At 39.2% G+C, this 14,955-nt stretch overlaps 1 protein-coding gene across 4 annotated transcripts in view; it reads right to left on the reverse strand.

Annotated features, from left to right (window-relative positions):
- Nucleotides 1-14,591, reverse strand: part of gabrb1 (gamma-aminobutyric acid type A receptor subunit beta1) — a 200,386-nt gene extending 185,795 nt beyond the window's left edge. For all 4 annotated transcript variants that reach the window (XM_052039949.1, XM_052039958.1, XM_052039940.1 and 1 more), the window contains exons 1-3: nucleotides 14,512-14,591; nucleotides 14,318-14,409; nucleotides 14,038-14,105 (exon numbers count right to left, since the gene is read on the reverse strand). In XM_052039949.1, coding sequence (XP_051895909.1) covers nucleotides 14,038-14,105; nucleotides 14,318-14,409; nucleotides 14,512-14,591 — 240 coding nt within the window. The remainder of the gene's footprint in view (nucleotides 1-14,037; nucleotides 14,106-14,317; nucleotides 14,410-14,511) is intronic.
- Between the last annotated feature and the right edge of the window lie 364 nt (nucleotides 14,592-14,955).

Consider the following 14,955-nt stretch of genomic DNA (forward strand, 5'->3'; position numbering starts at 1 on the left):
ATGCCAAATGCCAGGGGCCTGTTGGGGTTTGGGTGGGTTGGGGTCATTCAAGACAAAAGTATGGCTCTGGGCTAAGATTCTTAAAGGATATAATTATTTGGACTTGGGGTGAATGGAAACCTTCTCTTTCGAAACAAGGCTTCTTATAACAGAAGGGACAAAATTACAAAGGCGACTCCTTGACCTCATTTCCCTTCTGCTGAGTGATCTGGGTGTCAGGATGAACCTTGGCAGTGAGGGTAGCTCAGCAATACAAATGTCTAGGTCCTGGTTTATATTCCAAAGGTGTGTTTCTCACCATCCCCCACTAAAAAGAGACCAATCTTACAATGATTTCTGGTTGATGGTGTCCATTGTTCTGATGCATTTCCAAGATGCAGGCACATTTTGGAATTGGCATAGTTCATTTACTTATTGTTTGAGAAATAAATTTAATCTTTAACAATATCTTGTGTGCCAGGTTATCAATGGTGGAATTAAAACATTGGGAATATGGGAAATATCAAATGCCTAATTAAAGGATAAAGCTGCATTTAAATAAAGTTGCATTTTAATGTCAGAGTCATAAAGTTATAGAGTAATACAGCACAGAAACATGCTCTTTGGCCCAACTCGTCCATGCCAACCAAGATGCCCATCTAAGCTGGTCTATATTTGTCTGCATTGGCCCGTATCCCTCTAAACCTTTCCTATCCATGTACCTGTCCAAGTGGCTTTTAAATGTTGCTGCTATACCTGCCTTGACCACTCGTTCTGGCAGCTTATTCCACATGCACACAAACTTCTGCGTGAAGATGTTACCCGTCAGGTCCCTTTTAAATCTTTCCTCTATGCCCTCTAGTTTTTGATTCCCTTTCCCTAGGAAAAAGACTGTGTGCATTAACCCTATTTATGCCCCTCATGATTTTATACATTGCTATAAGGTCACCCCTTAGTCCCCTAAACGCTAAGGAATAAAGTCCTAGTTGGTAAAACATTCTGAGTTGTAGAACAGAATTTGCTCTACATAACCAAAACAAGCCAAGAATCTAAATTAGCTGGTGTGTGAATCTGCAGTGGGTCGGGGTTTTGTGAATAGGGAGAGTTCTATTGCAATATGTTCTATAAATAATGCACTTTTGAAATGGCTGATGATTGCCATTGGGTTGATTTAAAGTGTAAAAAAACATCTGCTGCACTAGGAGGGGTGACTTTAACTCTTCTCAGTTGATAGAAACCAATCCTGAATCACTCTGCTGATATCCCATCGGATTCCCCCATCTTCATTTTTATCCTGCATGGGTGCACATTCTAAATGGTAACAGGACAATGCACAATGAAGCTGATAATGCCCAAAGAAATAAAATTTGGAATTATTTCCAGAAAACATGGCCTGTTTCCACTTCAGAAAACCAACTCTCTGTGACCAAGATCATTAACGTTTCTCCTTGCCCACAGCCTTCAAGGAAACCTACAGGCACCTCTACACCATGTTTCCCTTTGTCTGCATGTCATTCTGCATAGGGACTTTGCAATGAGGACCATTCCCTTTGGTACCCAACAGCATTGGCCCTCTGCTGCTCAGTTTTAATGTCCATCAAGTAAACTAGTTGGATGCAAATGAGGCTGAGCCATTAAAATGTAACGGCTCTTCATTCCTGATGCAGCCATGCTCCTGCTCAGGACCTAAAATTGACTTTTTAGTCCATTCCTCTCAATTACATTGAATAAATTTACAATCAGCAAATAATTGTGTTGTGCCAGCTTGGAAGGTGGTGATAGAAGATTCATTTGGGGAGAAGGTGGTATTGAGTGTGACCAGCTAAGGCAGCAGTAAGGATCTTTTTCTGAGAGAGGGCCAGATTGATAATCCAAATCACTTCAAGGGGTTGCTCCCCTCCTGCTATGTATTCCCAACTACAGCATTGCCACCATGTCCCAAGCACAAACACTAGAATTTATTTGAAGCCCAGTTTCTGTTCATGTTGTTACCAAAAAATTCAAAGTCAATTATCACTTTCTCACTGAACATACATTCCTTGTGGTTTTGCATGTTTAACAACATAATCTACTTGCATTCATTTTTAGCCTTTATCTGTCCAGGAGACTCAATGGCAGTGTGGACTTATATCCTGAAAATACTTCACATATTAAATGTTTTATTAATTACATTAAGCTTTATTAAAACAATGTGAATTTGCCCCTTGCCCCATCCCACCCATACTCAATTTGTTTTTTTCTGGACACTTGCCTCTTTGACCAGAAAAACTCCATGATCAACAAACATTTCCAATTCGTGATACTGTGAAGTCAGAGCTTTCAGAGTTTCTGCTTGACTGGTGACTGTAGAAATCATCAAACCCTCCACTCCTAGTTTCCTGAATGTATTCCACTGAGTTCACAAGTAGGTTTATAGAAGAGTTATGGGCCATTCACTAGGCACAGGGCTGCTTCTGGTCTAACCAACTAAAATCAAGCATCTTACTCTAGCAAAATACTGTCACACATGCAGGTTAGGGCACTTACTTTGGATGGAGCTCCTTACCATAGAAACAGACCAGGCCTGTCCCCAGAGTTCTTCCTGGAAACACCACATACATTGTACTCCTGCAGGCACTGCAGGAACTGAATGGGACAATCAACTCCCTCATGTCCTAAGTGCTCTTCCCCACCCAATGTAAACAGTATCAGAACCATGTCCCAGGACAATGCAGCAGATGGGACACGTTAGCCACATATCCAAAGTAGTTGTCTGAGTTTGGGAATAAAAGGAAAGAGTAAAGGAATAGCTGAGTAATTTTAATTTCTATTTCTTTAACTCTCCTCACAGTTGCAATTTTCCAGTGCTGGGTCACTGGGGGCTCCAGCTAATATCATTGTTCCGTAAACAGCGAATGGGCTTGTAATCTTTGCCCAACCTTTCATAGAGGCACATAGCATAGAAACAGGTTCTTCAGCCCATTGAGTTTGTGCCAACCATCAAACACTCATTTACACTAATCTGAGTTTATCCTCCCCACAATCTCATCAACTTCCCCCAGATTCTACCACTCACCTGCACACAAGGGGCAATTTTACAGTGGCCAATTAATCTACCAACCCACACGCCTTTAGGATGTGGGAGGAAGCTGGAGCACCCGGAGGAAACCAATACAGTCACAGGGAGAAGTCACAGTCTCCACACTAACAGCACCGGAGGTCAGGATTGAACCCAGGTCACTGGAGCTGCGAGGCAGCAGCTCCACCAGCTGTGCCACCATGCCACCCTTTACCTAAGTCACTGTAAAAACAGCTTCAACAAGGTGTTGGCCAGCCCTCTCTACAATGTGCTGGACTGTTGCTCGATGGCGGGTTACTTGCAACTAATCTATCAGTGCCAGTCTTAGTGAGGAACAAGCTGTGACCATCAGTCAGGATCTTTGAGAAATGAAAAGCTCAATGTGCTTCAATAGTCTTAGTGCTTCCAATCAACATTGTCAATGTGCTGGATGCAAGCTGGTGATTGATGGGTTTAATTAATTGTAGGATGTGCTGTACATCTATGTTATAGAGGGCTGTCAAATTCCATAAAGGAGCTGTTACATCTTAGGTAGTTAATTTCTCCTGTTGAAAGTTTGACATCCACATGGAAGGAAGCCAAGTTGACCAGTAATACCCGCCGTTTACTCCTGTCAGAAGCCCTCGGGTGACTGGAAATTAAAAGCTGGTCTAGCAGGTATGTCCTGCAGGCTGTTAGTTGCACAGTACTGCTCCAAGGGAGCAGCTGCTGATCAATGACTCAGCTCGACACCCACCCTCCTACTGAACCGAAGCCTTTCATTGTCGGTTCCCCTTCAGTCATCATCATGCAGCTGTACCTGGGTATGAAAACTGCAAGTGTAATGGCTAGTGCAGACAATTCACGTCTGGCTCTTCTTGTTTTCTGGAATGCCTACTTTGTCTGCTTCATGGTCCTATATAAAACCAGTAAAGGGTCTGCTTTGAAAACAGGTCTACATCTTCATTAACACGGCAGGTAAGGCAAAGATTCTAGCGTATCTTCAAGAGTCCCCTTCCTAAGGGCAATAATCTGCCTGGCCATTTAGGCATTTTGGCAGGGCTCCCAGCGGTTGATGGTGGCATTATAATGCTTCATTTGAATTGATTTTCAATGTCTATTGAAGCCAACATAACAGAGAGAGAGCAAGCAAGGCTGGCATGGGACCAGTGTGGGAAGTGGCACAGTGCACAAAATGAATGGGAAGCTTGTTACTTTCAGCCTTGCAATTTTCTGAACCCTGCTCACCAAATTTATCCATTGAGTTTTACAAGCTGGAATATTTTCTTTATGGACTTAAAACATAAGGATATAGGTAAAAGAAACAGGAGGAAGCCACGCAGCTCCTTGATCCTTTGCCTCACATCTACTTTCCTGCCCACTGTTCCAATGCATTGAGGGTTTCTGCCTCTACCACCCTTTCACAGAGTGACCTCCTGACCTGCACCATCCTCTGAGTGAAAATACATTTCTACATCTCTAATCCTCCTACCAATTGCATTAAATCTATGGTTCCTTGTTTTCTGACTCTACATCTAAGAGAAATAGGTCCTTTCTACTTCCTCTTTCTAGGTCTGTCATAATTTTATACATCTCAATGAAACCTCCCTTCAACCTCCTCTGTTCCAAAAAAAAACAACCCTAGCCCACTTAATCTTTCTTCATAGCTACAATTTTCCAGTCCTGGCAACAATTTCACACATCTCCTCTGCACGTTGCAATGCACTAAAAGTATACTATAAACTATCAAAGTACTAACATTTTCAATATTTTAATAAATGAACTATTCCACACATACCATAATTGGCTAATTTTACTTCCAGGATTGCTGAATACTTTTAATCTCTCACAATTTCTATTTGTATTGACTTCGGACATGCATCTCAATAGTGATTGTCTGGAGACTACTTCACCTCGTGAAACCTAATATTACCCTCCATCAATATCCACACACTTGACATTTTCAGAAGACACTGAAACCTGCTCAGCCTAGGGTCACTAAAAGCAGCATCCCACACCTTGGTTGTGATCACTACAGCATTTAATTCGACATCCTATTTACTGATGTTTCTCAACATCATTTGCAAATTTCAAACATATGGAGTTAGATTCTTATCATGAAGGGCTAAGTTTATATCGCAAGTTGTATCTGGTGCAGAATATATATAAGTGGCAGGGTCTGTCTTTTCAGAAACAGCTTACTTAGCTATCAATGCTTTCAAGATTGAAAGCTGCAAATCCATCATCTCTTATGGATGAAGGATGCCAACCACATGGAGATATGTAACAAGGACGGTAGCATAGTGGTTAGTGTAATGCTATTACAGCGCCAGCGATCAGGGTTCAATTCCGGCCACTGTCTGTAAGGAGCTTGTAAGTTCTCCCTGTGATTGCGTGTGTTTCCTCTGGGTGCACTGGTCTCCTCCCACATTCCAAGGATGTACAGGTTAGTAGGTTAACATAGGTGTAAATGGGTGGCATGGGCTCATTGGGCTGGAAGGGCCTGTTACCATGCTGTATAAAAATAAAAATTTAAAATTTTTTTCTCAAATTTGGAAACAATCCTTTCAACCAATCACCTTTCTTGATGCTATATCCATCCAAATTCTACTTGTGAAGTTGAGTATTTAACCCGGGTCGCCAGCTTAGCATGTGAGGTCTCTAACACTGAATCAGCATGTGTGCTATCCAGCTTAGTCTAGCTCAAAAACAGCAAAGCTTCTTTACTTGCTGAAAGCTTAAAGTTTATATGTAATATTTAAGACAATAGTAAACACCACAGCTTACTCATAAAGTTTGACTGGACAATAACTACACGAGGCATTTGAGATAACCTAGGCTGTATGACATCAGAATGAGGACAAGTGAATGCATTTTGTCAAAATAAAAAAATTCCATAGGTCTTCAGAATATTTCCCATTATTCTTCCTAAGCTGGATGACAAGCCAGACCACTACTTTTAGCCAGATTTCAAATCTTCAGTTGCTTTGTTTGATTTTTCATGTTGATCAGACCAAATTAAACACCAGCATTGGTACAAGGAATGAATTGGGAAAATGATAAGACAAAATATTTACTATGTTCTGCGGTGAGCATTTTTATAGCAACTAATTAAACCAACCTTCAGAAACATGCAGTGAAGAATCCCAACTAATTACATCTCTTTAAAGATGTTATTCAACTTAATTATTTTAACAAATACAATATAGAATGACAACAGCTGTTGCATTACCTAGGGTTGTTTTTGATTATACGCTCTATGAAGTTGGATGAATTACTATTAATTAGAAAAGCTTATCTGTTTTGAAATACACTGTTTGCTGTTTCCAGTGAAGAGTGCAGTAGAGAAAAAGGAACCAGGATATTTGTAATGTAGCTGTATATTTGCATCTTTTAAATTTTGCAATGACCAAAGTCAAGGGAAAGGAACATTATTTGACTATTATAAATATTTAAGCACCTGGATATTAAGAATACCTTTGAAAATAATGAGGATTCTGGAACCATTTCATTGACTTCAGCTCTGAAATGATATGATTTTCTGCTAATTTCTGGCCAGTTGCACAGATAAATTTTACACCATTTGTCAGCCTTCATGCTTTTCAATTATTTTAGCTATTTGAACATCCATCATAGCAGATAATTCACATTGTACTGATCATTTAGTTCCGCCATCAATGTGAGATCTCAACAAGAGGTGTGGAATAACAAGGGATTTTGTAAAAAAAAACTTAACTAGTGGTTGGGTGAAGTCCCAGATTATTGAGAACAAGTATTTGAAAAACCACTGTGACCCTCTGACAGGACTTCTTTCCAATAAGTGAGCTCATTTGACTATCCATTGACTTTAGCTAATAACAACTCCAATGTAATGTTGTAATTCTGTGTGGGTTGGGATATGGTGGAGGGAATGGGTGGCAGGGAAAAAGGAATGAAAATTCAAAGTGTGGTTCTTTAAAAATCTTAGAATGGTTGTAGACTTCAGGGAAACAACAGGGAACATAACAATTAATTCACAAATCTGAGATATCATGACCATGTGCAGAGATAACCTGTGAGATTGTGTGATACTTTGGAGGGATGTCTTCAATTAGAAGACCTGGTAGAAGTTTCAAAGGATAAGGCAACATATAGGAAGAAAGAAAAACCATTTTTAAAAAGGGTGATTTTTAGGTGGATGGCATAAAATATATACTGTATCTTCATTGAAGGAAAGCTCTTAAAATTTTTGTGGAATGAGTCAGCAGTGTCACTGACTGCAGCCTATGTTATTGACACATCTGTAGAGCAGTTCTGGGAAAGGTTTAATAACCTGATGAGCAAATAAAAGTAATGGATCAGCTCCTCTCTCTTTGGTTCTTTGGCCATCATGTGCATTGACATGCTTGTCCATTGATGTACTTAAGGAGTACTTAGATAAATACATAAGGGAGAAATATAGGGAGGTGTATGTTGGTATGACAAAGTGGTGGCGAGAAGCTCGGGTGGAGCAGAAACCAAGAATTGTAAGGTTTAACAGCCTTTTCCTGATACTAACGTAATTCTATGTAATTCAATATGTTATCCTTTACGCGGTACCAAAGCCAAAGAAACCAATAACTCGTGTCCATACAGTTTGTGTAATTATCTTCCTTAATAACAATTAGTTGCATGTAATTACTAACAGATTTATGTATTGTTAAATACCATTGAAGAAGTACCCTTCAAACTCTTGCCTTCACTTAATTTTCTCAACCTTGGTATGGGAGAAGTCTACTTAATGTTTAAGTAAGGGAACTGCAGGAATCTTTCTTTTCATTAGCCCTAGTGGAAATCTGTTCTCTTGTAAATCTGATGCAAAACAAGCAAAGGTCCTTGCAGAACCTCCAAAGTATCAATTAAATTATTATGTAGGCAAAATAAAATTAAACTTAAGTTATAGCAAACAAAATGACCTGGTCATTGTTAACAATCATAGGAATAATACTAGTATAATTTGGGGTAGATTTGCAGTGGAAGCTGTGGAAAATAGATCAGGAATACAGTGGCATGCAAAAGTTTGGGCACACCTGGTCAAAATTTCTGTTACTGTGAATAGCTAAGCGAGTAAAAGATAACCTGATTTCCAAAAGGCATAAAGTTAAAGGTGACACATTTCTTTAATATTTTAAGCAAGATTACTTTTTTACTTCCATCTTTTACAGTTTCAAAATAACGAAAAAGGAAAAGGGCCCGAAGCAAAAGTTTGGGCACCCTGCATAGTCAGTACTTTGTAACACCCCATTGGCAACTATCACAGCTTGTAAACGCTTTCTGTAGCCAGCTAAGAGTCTTTCAATTCTTGTTTGGGGGATTTTTGCCCATTCTTCCTTGCAAAAGGCTTCTAGTTCTGTGAGATTCTTGAGCCGTCTTGCATGCACTGCTCTTCTGAGGTCTATCCACAGATTTTCAATGATGTTTAGGTCAGGGTACTGTGAGGGCCATGGCAAAACCTTCAGCTTAACAGTTGGAGAGGTGTTCTTTTCATGAAATTCTGCACCTTTTTTTCTCCAAACATACCTTTGCTCATTGCAGCCAAAAAGTTCTATTTTAACTTCGTTAGTCCACAGGACTTGTTTCCAAAATGCATCAAGCTTGTTTAGATGTTCCTTTGCAAACTTCTGATGCTGAATTTTGTGGCGAGGATGCAGGAAAGTTTGGAGAAAAAAGGGTGCAGAATTTCATGAAAAGAACACCTCTCCAACTGTTAAGCACAGGAGTGGATCGCTCATGCTTTGGGCTTGTGTTGCAGCCAGTGACATGGGGAACATTTCACTGGTAGAGGGAAGAATGAATTCAATTAAATACCAGCAAATTCTGGAAGCAAACATCACACCATCTGTAAAAAAGCTGAAGGTGAAAAGAGGATGGCTTCTACAACAGGATAACAATCCTAAGCACACCTCAAAATCCACAATGAATGACCTCAAGAGGCACAAGCTGAAGGTTTTTCCATGGCCCTCACAGTCCTCTGGTCTGACATAGAAAGTTATGCACTCAAACCCCACTTCCAAGAGCTGAGTAAATGATTTTAACTGACAAACTAGTGCAGAACTGAGGATCAAGTTGCCAAGAAGTTGAGTGCTTATTAAGGAGAATGTTAAAAATTCTTGGTACTATTTGAGTTTTTCTCTGTCAACTTTAATCTCATAACCAAAACTACTAACTGGTCATTCACTCTGTTGCTTGCAGAGCTTTGCTTTGTGCATTAGCTTTTCTCATTTCCTTCCATAACTCTCACTGGAATTTAACAAGGTGGAATTTAATAAGGTGTATTTATAACAATTTGAAATATTTTATTTTGTATGTGGTAACACAAAATATAAAAGGAAATCTTTCTTTCTTTTTGCACCCACATTAAAAACAAAACCAAAGGACTGCCATCAAGAATAAGATTTTTATACAGGGCCCTCAGTAGTAAAGGCACCACAAGCTAAGTCCAAGAAAATACAAAATGCTTTTCAAACAGAGGCAATAAAAGGAATATTTCAATATCAAATAATCATAAATCATCAAATCAAGCAAACAGCTTAAGTGTACAATGCACACTCCATATGATAATAGTGGTATAAATCAGCAAGCTTGCTTCAAAATTACACACAAGCAATGTGACCTCTACCATTGGGATATTCACCAAAATTGGTATTGTTCTTAGAGTCCATTACAAAACTTAAATACAATCTATTTTGTCTAAGCTTGATTCAAACAAAAGTGAATTTCATACATGTTTCTTTATTTTTTCTTCTCTGTTATAACCAACACATTTCAACCTCTTAATGGTGATAAAACAAGAAGTTAAAACTGAATTGCTGTCTATTTACAAACAGCAACTAGTGATCACAGCAAAATCAAGAACCTGAGTCAGTGTGAAGGATATAAAAAGACACATGGATTACCCTTGTTTCAATATTTTTGAATAAACTCTAGGAGATATGAAGTCACTGATCAGAATCAGAACTTGAACAAGTTCCATATGGATGTGTGCAAATATAGACTTAAAAATCTGAATGATCCCTTTGAAAACAGCAAAAATATTTCAGTCAAAATGTTTCCAAATATAAGATGCTCACTAACTTCACAAATTGATTGTTGGATTCCCAGTGGCTGCATAATACTATTTACATAGAGCCATTCCTCAATTTACAAAAGGGATGAATTCTTGGAAAATCTTTCACGAGGCAAAATTTTGTAATTAAAGACTCGTGCCCCAAAGTGTCGATGAAGTTACAGTAAAAAAAATTGTAAATCAAGGAATATCAGAATTGTCAAACATATTGTCATTACCTCGGTACTTCATATTTAAGATAAATATTGGTGCGTACAGCAAACAAATTATATAAACTTTTTCAAGGTTCACTTATGAATGGATCATATACTGTTATTTAAGAATTTCAAATTTTGTTCAATTGTGCTTTTTCTAGCATGCAAATAAGAAATTCAGCACTATTTAATCTTTTTAAATGTGTAAACAAAATTATTACCTCATAATAAAGAAACTGAAAACTTTAAACTGATGAGTTCCACATAAAAGAAGGAACTGCAGAGAGTAATGCATTTTAGTTTTGGCAAGTTTTAGTTGAAGTTTTTTTAGATTAAATATGCAAGGATGCCACTAAGACAGGGGAATTTACTCTCCCTATCAAATTTCTTGCCAATTTCACCCTCAGTCTTATGTGAGAATACTGAGAAGAAGAGGACAGGGAACTCTGACTGAAGAAGTATTTTCAAAATTTTTTGTTAGAGTTGTTTCTTTATATATTTCTTTTTTTAATGGCTTCTGTAAAACATGTTCTTGTTACAAGCATGGCTTAAAATATATTTCTGGTTTTCTGTGTTTTCTGCCATTAATTTGTGACTATGTGCTGAATTCAGGATCTCAAGAATATTTCCCACAAAGCAATTGTTTCCCAAACTGGTTGGATTATCAAGAGTAAAGTGTTTAATTGCAGAGTTTGTTAATAAAAATCTGAAATTTTTACCCAGTCTTACAGCAAACAAGATTTCTGATGGGACAACTTTACAATTTTATATATTGTAAATAATTGTACAATATCTGATCAGCATAATTGAATATATTTTTAAAGTAGCATAACAACTTTACTATTGCATTGACAAAGTTGGCCAAGCAAGAATTTATAGGATAAGATGCAGGTTCCTAAAATGTGATAACTAAAAGCTATCGCAGACTTAAAATAAGTTCTTTTTGAGTGTAAGTCACACAATGTGATTATATCTATTTGCTATTATGAGTCTTGAGTCCGAATGTCATTCAATTTACATTTTGAAATTTAGAAATAAATATACATCCTCAAATTAGGATACTTTGATTGCATTGGGTTATAAGTCTAACATGTTGGTTTAGATGATAAGAAATAAAATTTCAATACGCATGATAATATGGACCTCATAAAACAATACTGTATTTTCAGGATTCATAATCATACATAAATAATTATAAATTAAAAAAGTATGAGGAATGGAGAGAAATTGGTAAGTATTCACATCTTACCTATAGTTACCCAATTTAAGGCAGACAACATCCAATGGTAAATTTACCTAACATCTTGCATGAATGAAGCAACCCTTTCCTTGTATTAAATAAGACATTGAAATAATTTTATTCACATTAAATCAGTTAACCTGTAATATTCAATAGTAACGGTAAATCACAAGACCACGTTTGCTGAAATCTGAAATGAAAACAGAAAATGCTGGAAACATTCAGCAAGTAAGGCAAGATTTGTGGAAATGTCTTCAACCTCAAATGTTAACATGGTTTCCAGCATTTTTTTGCATTTACTTCTATTCTCAGTATCTCGACATGTATGTCCCAGACCTAAAACATTACCTCGGGTCCCAGTGTTCTTTCAGGACCCATCCACAGTCCTGGATAAGTGGCCTGATGGCAGAGTTCCCTTTCCTCATTTGCCTTTAGCCTTTATCTCAAGTGTAGTCTTTCTTCTCTTTATTTATGGATCAGAGAATCACAGAATCATACAGCACAGAAACAGGCCCTTTCAGCCCACCTCGTCCATGCCGACCATGATAATCCCATTTGCCTGCATTAGGCCCATCTCTCTATGCCTTTTCTATCCAACTACCTGTCCAAATGTCTTTTAGAAATTGTAATTTTATATGTCAGTCTCCCTGAACTCCTTTTTCCTTATTTTAAGCTTGCCTTACGCAAGTTCCAGCCACAATATTTCCTCACTGCCATGTGACGAAGAATCAAGACTTAGCCACCCACTCCAATTCATCCCAAAGTTCCAAGAAGCACTGGCCCCCATTCTATACTATCACATTAGCACACCCCCACACCATCGCATCACCCTCCCCACCCCCAGCTTCTACCATTTCTTTTCATGAAATCTCCAGGTTTTAAAATTCAAGCTGGGTATTATTCAATCCCTTTGTCGCTTCCATTTTCTTTTACTTGAACATTTTGCGTTCAAGCAGAGCTCTGGACTATGGGTTGCCTTTCCCTGCCTTCTCAAGAAGTAGTCCATTGTTACAGAAGGAATACTTGGCTGGAAATTGGAGTTCACCCTCTTTTGGTGCAGTAGACATGCACTCTGTTTGGCACTGGTGCACACTTGGAAATTCCAGGCAAATTTGAAACAGCACCAAGGTGTTTTGCACACAGATCATGCACTGAAATGGGACTTGCATGGTTCCTTTTGGGTGTCGCATGCTGTGCTGACCACTGGGAGCCAAGTTGGAAACCAAGGAAGTCTCCCCAAGGTAGCCACAGTTCCTGCTGTAGAACAGGCTGCCAGGAGTCGAGGGAAAACATTGAGTAGCGGGGATGCAGCGCTCTCCTGTGTCTCTGGACATCCCTGCCATCTGCCCCTCCACCCCCTCCTCCATTTGACAGCCCGGCAAGATCTAGTTTTCTGCCATGAGTGACCTCCTGCCACCATGAGGCGAGGGCCAGAAGTGATTTGAACAAAGAGGGGCTGCAATCAGTGAAAGGAGCACCAGTGAACCATTTTCCATAATGCTGACTGTTGACACCAGAGGATGGAGATGCTGTGTGCAAGGCACCACAGGCACAGTACAGACCCTTTAATTGCCATTTCATCGTTGATCTCTGCTCCTAGTTTTTCAGTGCATGAACAGGAAAGGCTATGGGTTGCACCCATTTTCTGCTGATAGTGGCGGAAAAGTGCACTTCACAACCTGTGACATCATTTGGTGCGCGACTGATATAGGGCAAATGTCACTCTTGCTAAGGTGAATCATGCACAGAAGTATCTGGGCCAACTTTACGAGTGGTGTGATGTAATCTCAATGTGATCTTATTGTGACCTGCCTTGGGTAAAAGCACTTGAAGACACGATTTGCACACTTACGCGTGCGTAAATTGGTCCAATTTCTAGGCCACTATATTATCAACGTAGACTTTCATTTTGCAGACAGGAAGATTATCAGCGTGCATCAGATCCACTTTGTAACTGGGATGTGCGATATCGCAGCTATTCCAGGGATTTGCCAACTCGCCTTATCTCAAACAGCACTGTTGGCGCTTGTAGGCAACTGGTAATTAGAATCAGGACCGCGATCTATCCCTAATATTGAAACCTCATGCATAATAAGCATATTATGAGAAGATCTGTCAACGGCATTGATACGTAGTAAATTATTATAATCAGCAGATGGCGGTATTATACATTATTGGAAATTAAACGCCTTATCACAATTATACTCAATTTAAGTAGATTTAAGCAGCTTTAGGCGGGGAAGGAACACCTACACAAGAGTAGCATTTATCGATACGGCTATTGTTCCCGTTGTAGTAACAAACTCATGTGACACCTCCCTCCCCTCCAAAAAAAAACAGACGGAGTCATCGGGAAACCGCTACACATATCACTTGCACTGCCAGCATCGAGTTATTCTTCAAGTGATACAGGATCACGCATTTAGAATAGATAAGTAGCTTTAAACAAACCTACGGACGTGGTGTTCATTTGCACAGATCGGAATTTAAAGAGTGCACTCACCATGTTGACTTCAGAGACCATGTCTATGCTGGCAATGTCTATGCTCATACCAACGTCCACAGGGAGACCTTGAGGTAAACAACACATTATCTGCTTGTGATATTGCAACCCACTTTTAAAAACAACATTGTTGCATATCGCCACAGGCAGCAGATGTTGCACTGATGCAGTTATTCTTTATTATGTACAGGCAGTAAGCCGTGTTTAGTTAGCTACTGACTGGTGGAAAACAGGAGCTGCACACAGATACATGGAACTATAGCAAGAGGAGATGATTTACCTCCGAAATCTGGTCTTAAACGAATGTCATATCCTTTCAGCAAGTTATCCACGGTTTCCTTCACATATGACATGTTGCTGGACTCATTAACTCTGAGGGAAAAATGTGGATTTCATTCAGGATCATACCAAATGTGAATCAGAGAGAGAGAAAAATAAAACAATGGCAAAGAATGGTAAGAGATCGGAGCTCACCTCTGGGCATAACAGACCATGGCCACCAGCATGGGGAACGACAGAATCCCGAAGCATCCTCTGTCTTGAACTCTCCACATTCCTAACTTTGAATATGGAAAGGGCTTTGAACGAAGATTCAAGGAATGCAACTTAGTCCAAGGCAGTACAATAATTCCGAGGCGCAACGCATGCGCGCAGCTTCCACAACATCAAATAGACTGTTTGCTGTGGAAACAACTTCCCTTGCAAAATAGTCAAACGATCAGATCCTTAAAGGTATTTTTTCTCTCTCTCTCTCAAATGATTACAGGGTTGCTATTATGCTAATTGATCACAAGGTCTCAAATCGCTGTTAGCCGTGTTCTCTTCAGCGGGATCGACAGCGTGGCTCAGATTTGCATTAAGGTGATGTGCATGGATCAGAAGGTGTAATGACATTCAAAACAGTGCCTTGGCTAAACC

This window comes from Pristis pectinata, chromosome 2 (genome assembly GCF_009764475.1).
Source record: "Pristis pectinata isolate sPriPec2 chromosome 2, sPriPec2.1.pri, whole genome shotgun sequence".
Taxonomy (NCBI): Eukaryota; Metazoa; Chordata; class Chondrichthyes; order Rhinopristiformes; family Pristidae; genus Pristis; species Pristis pectinata.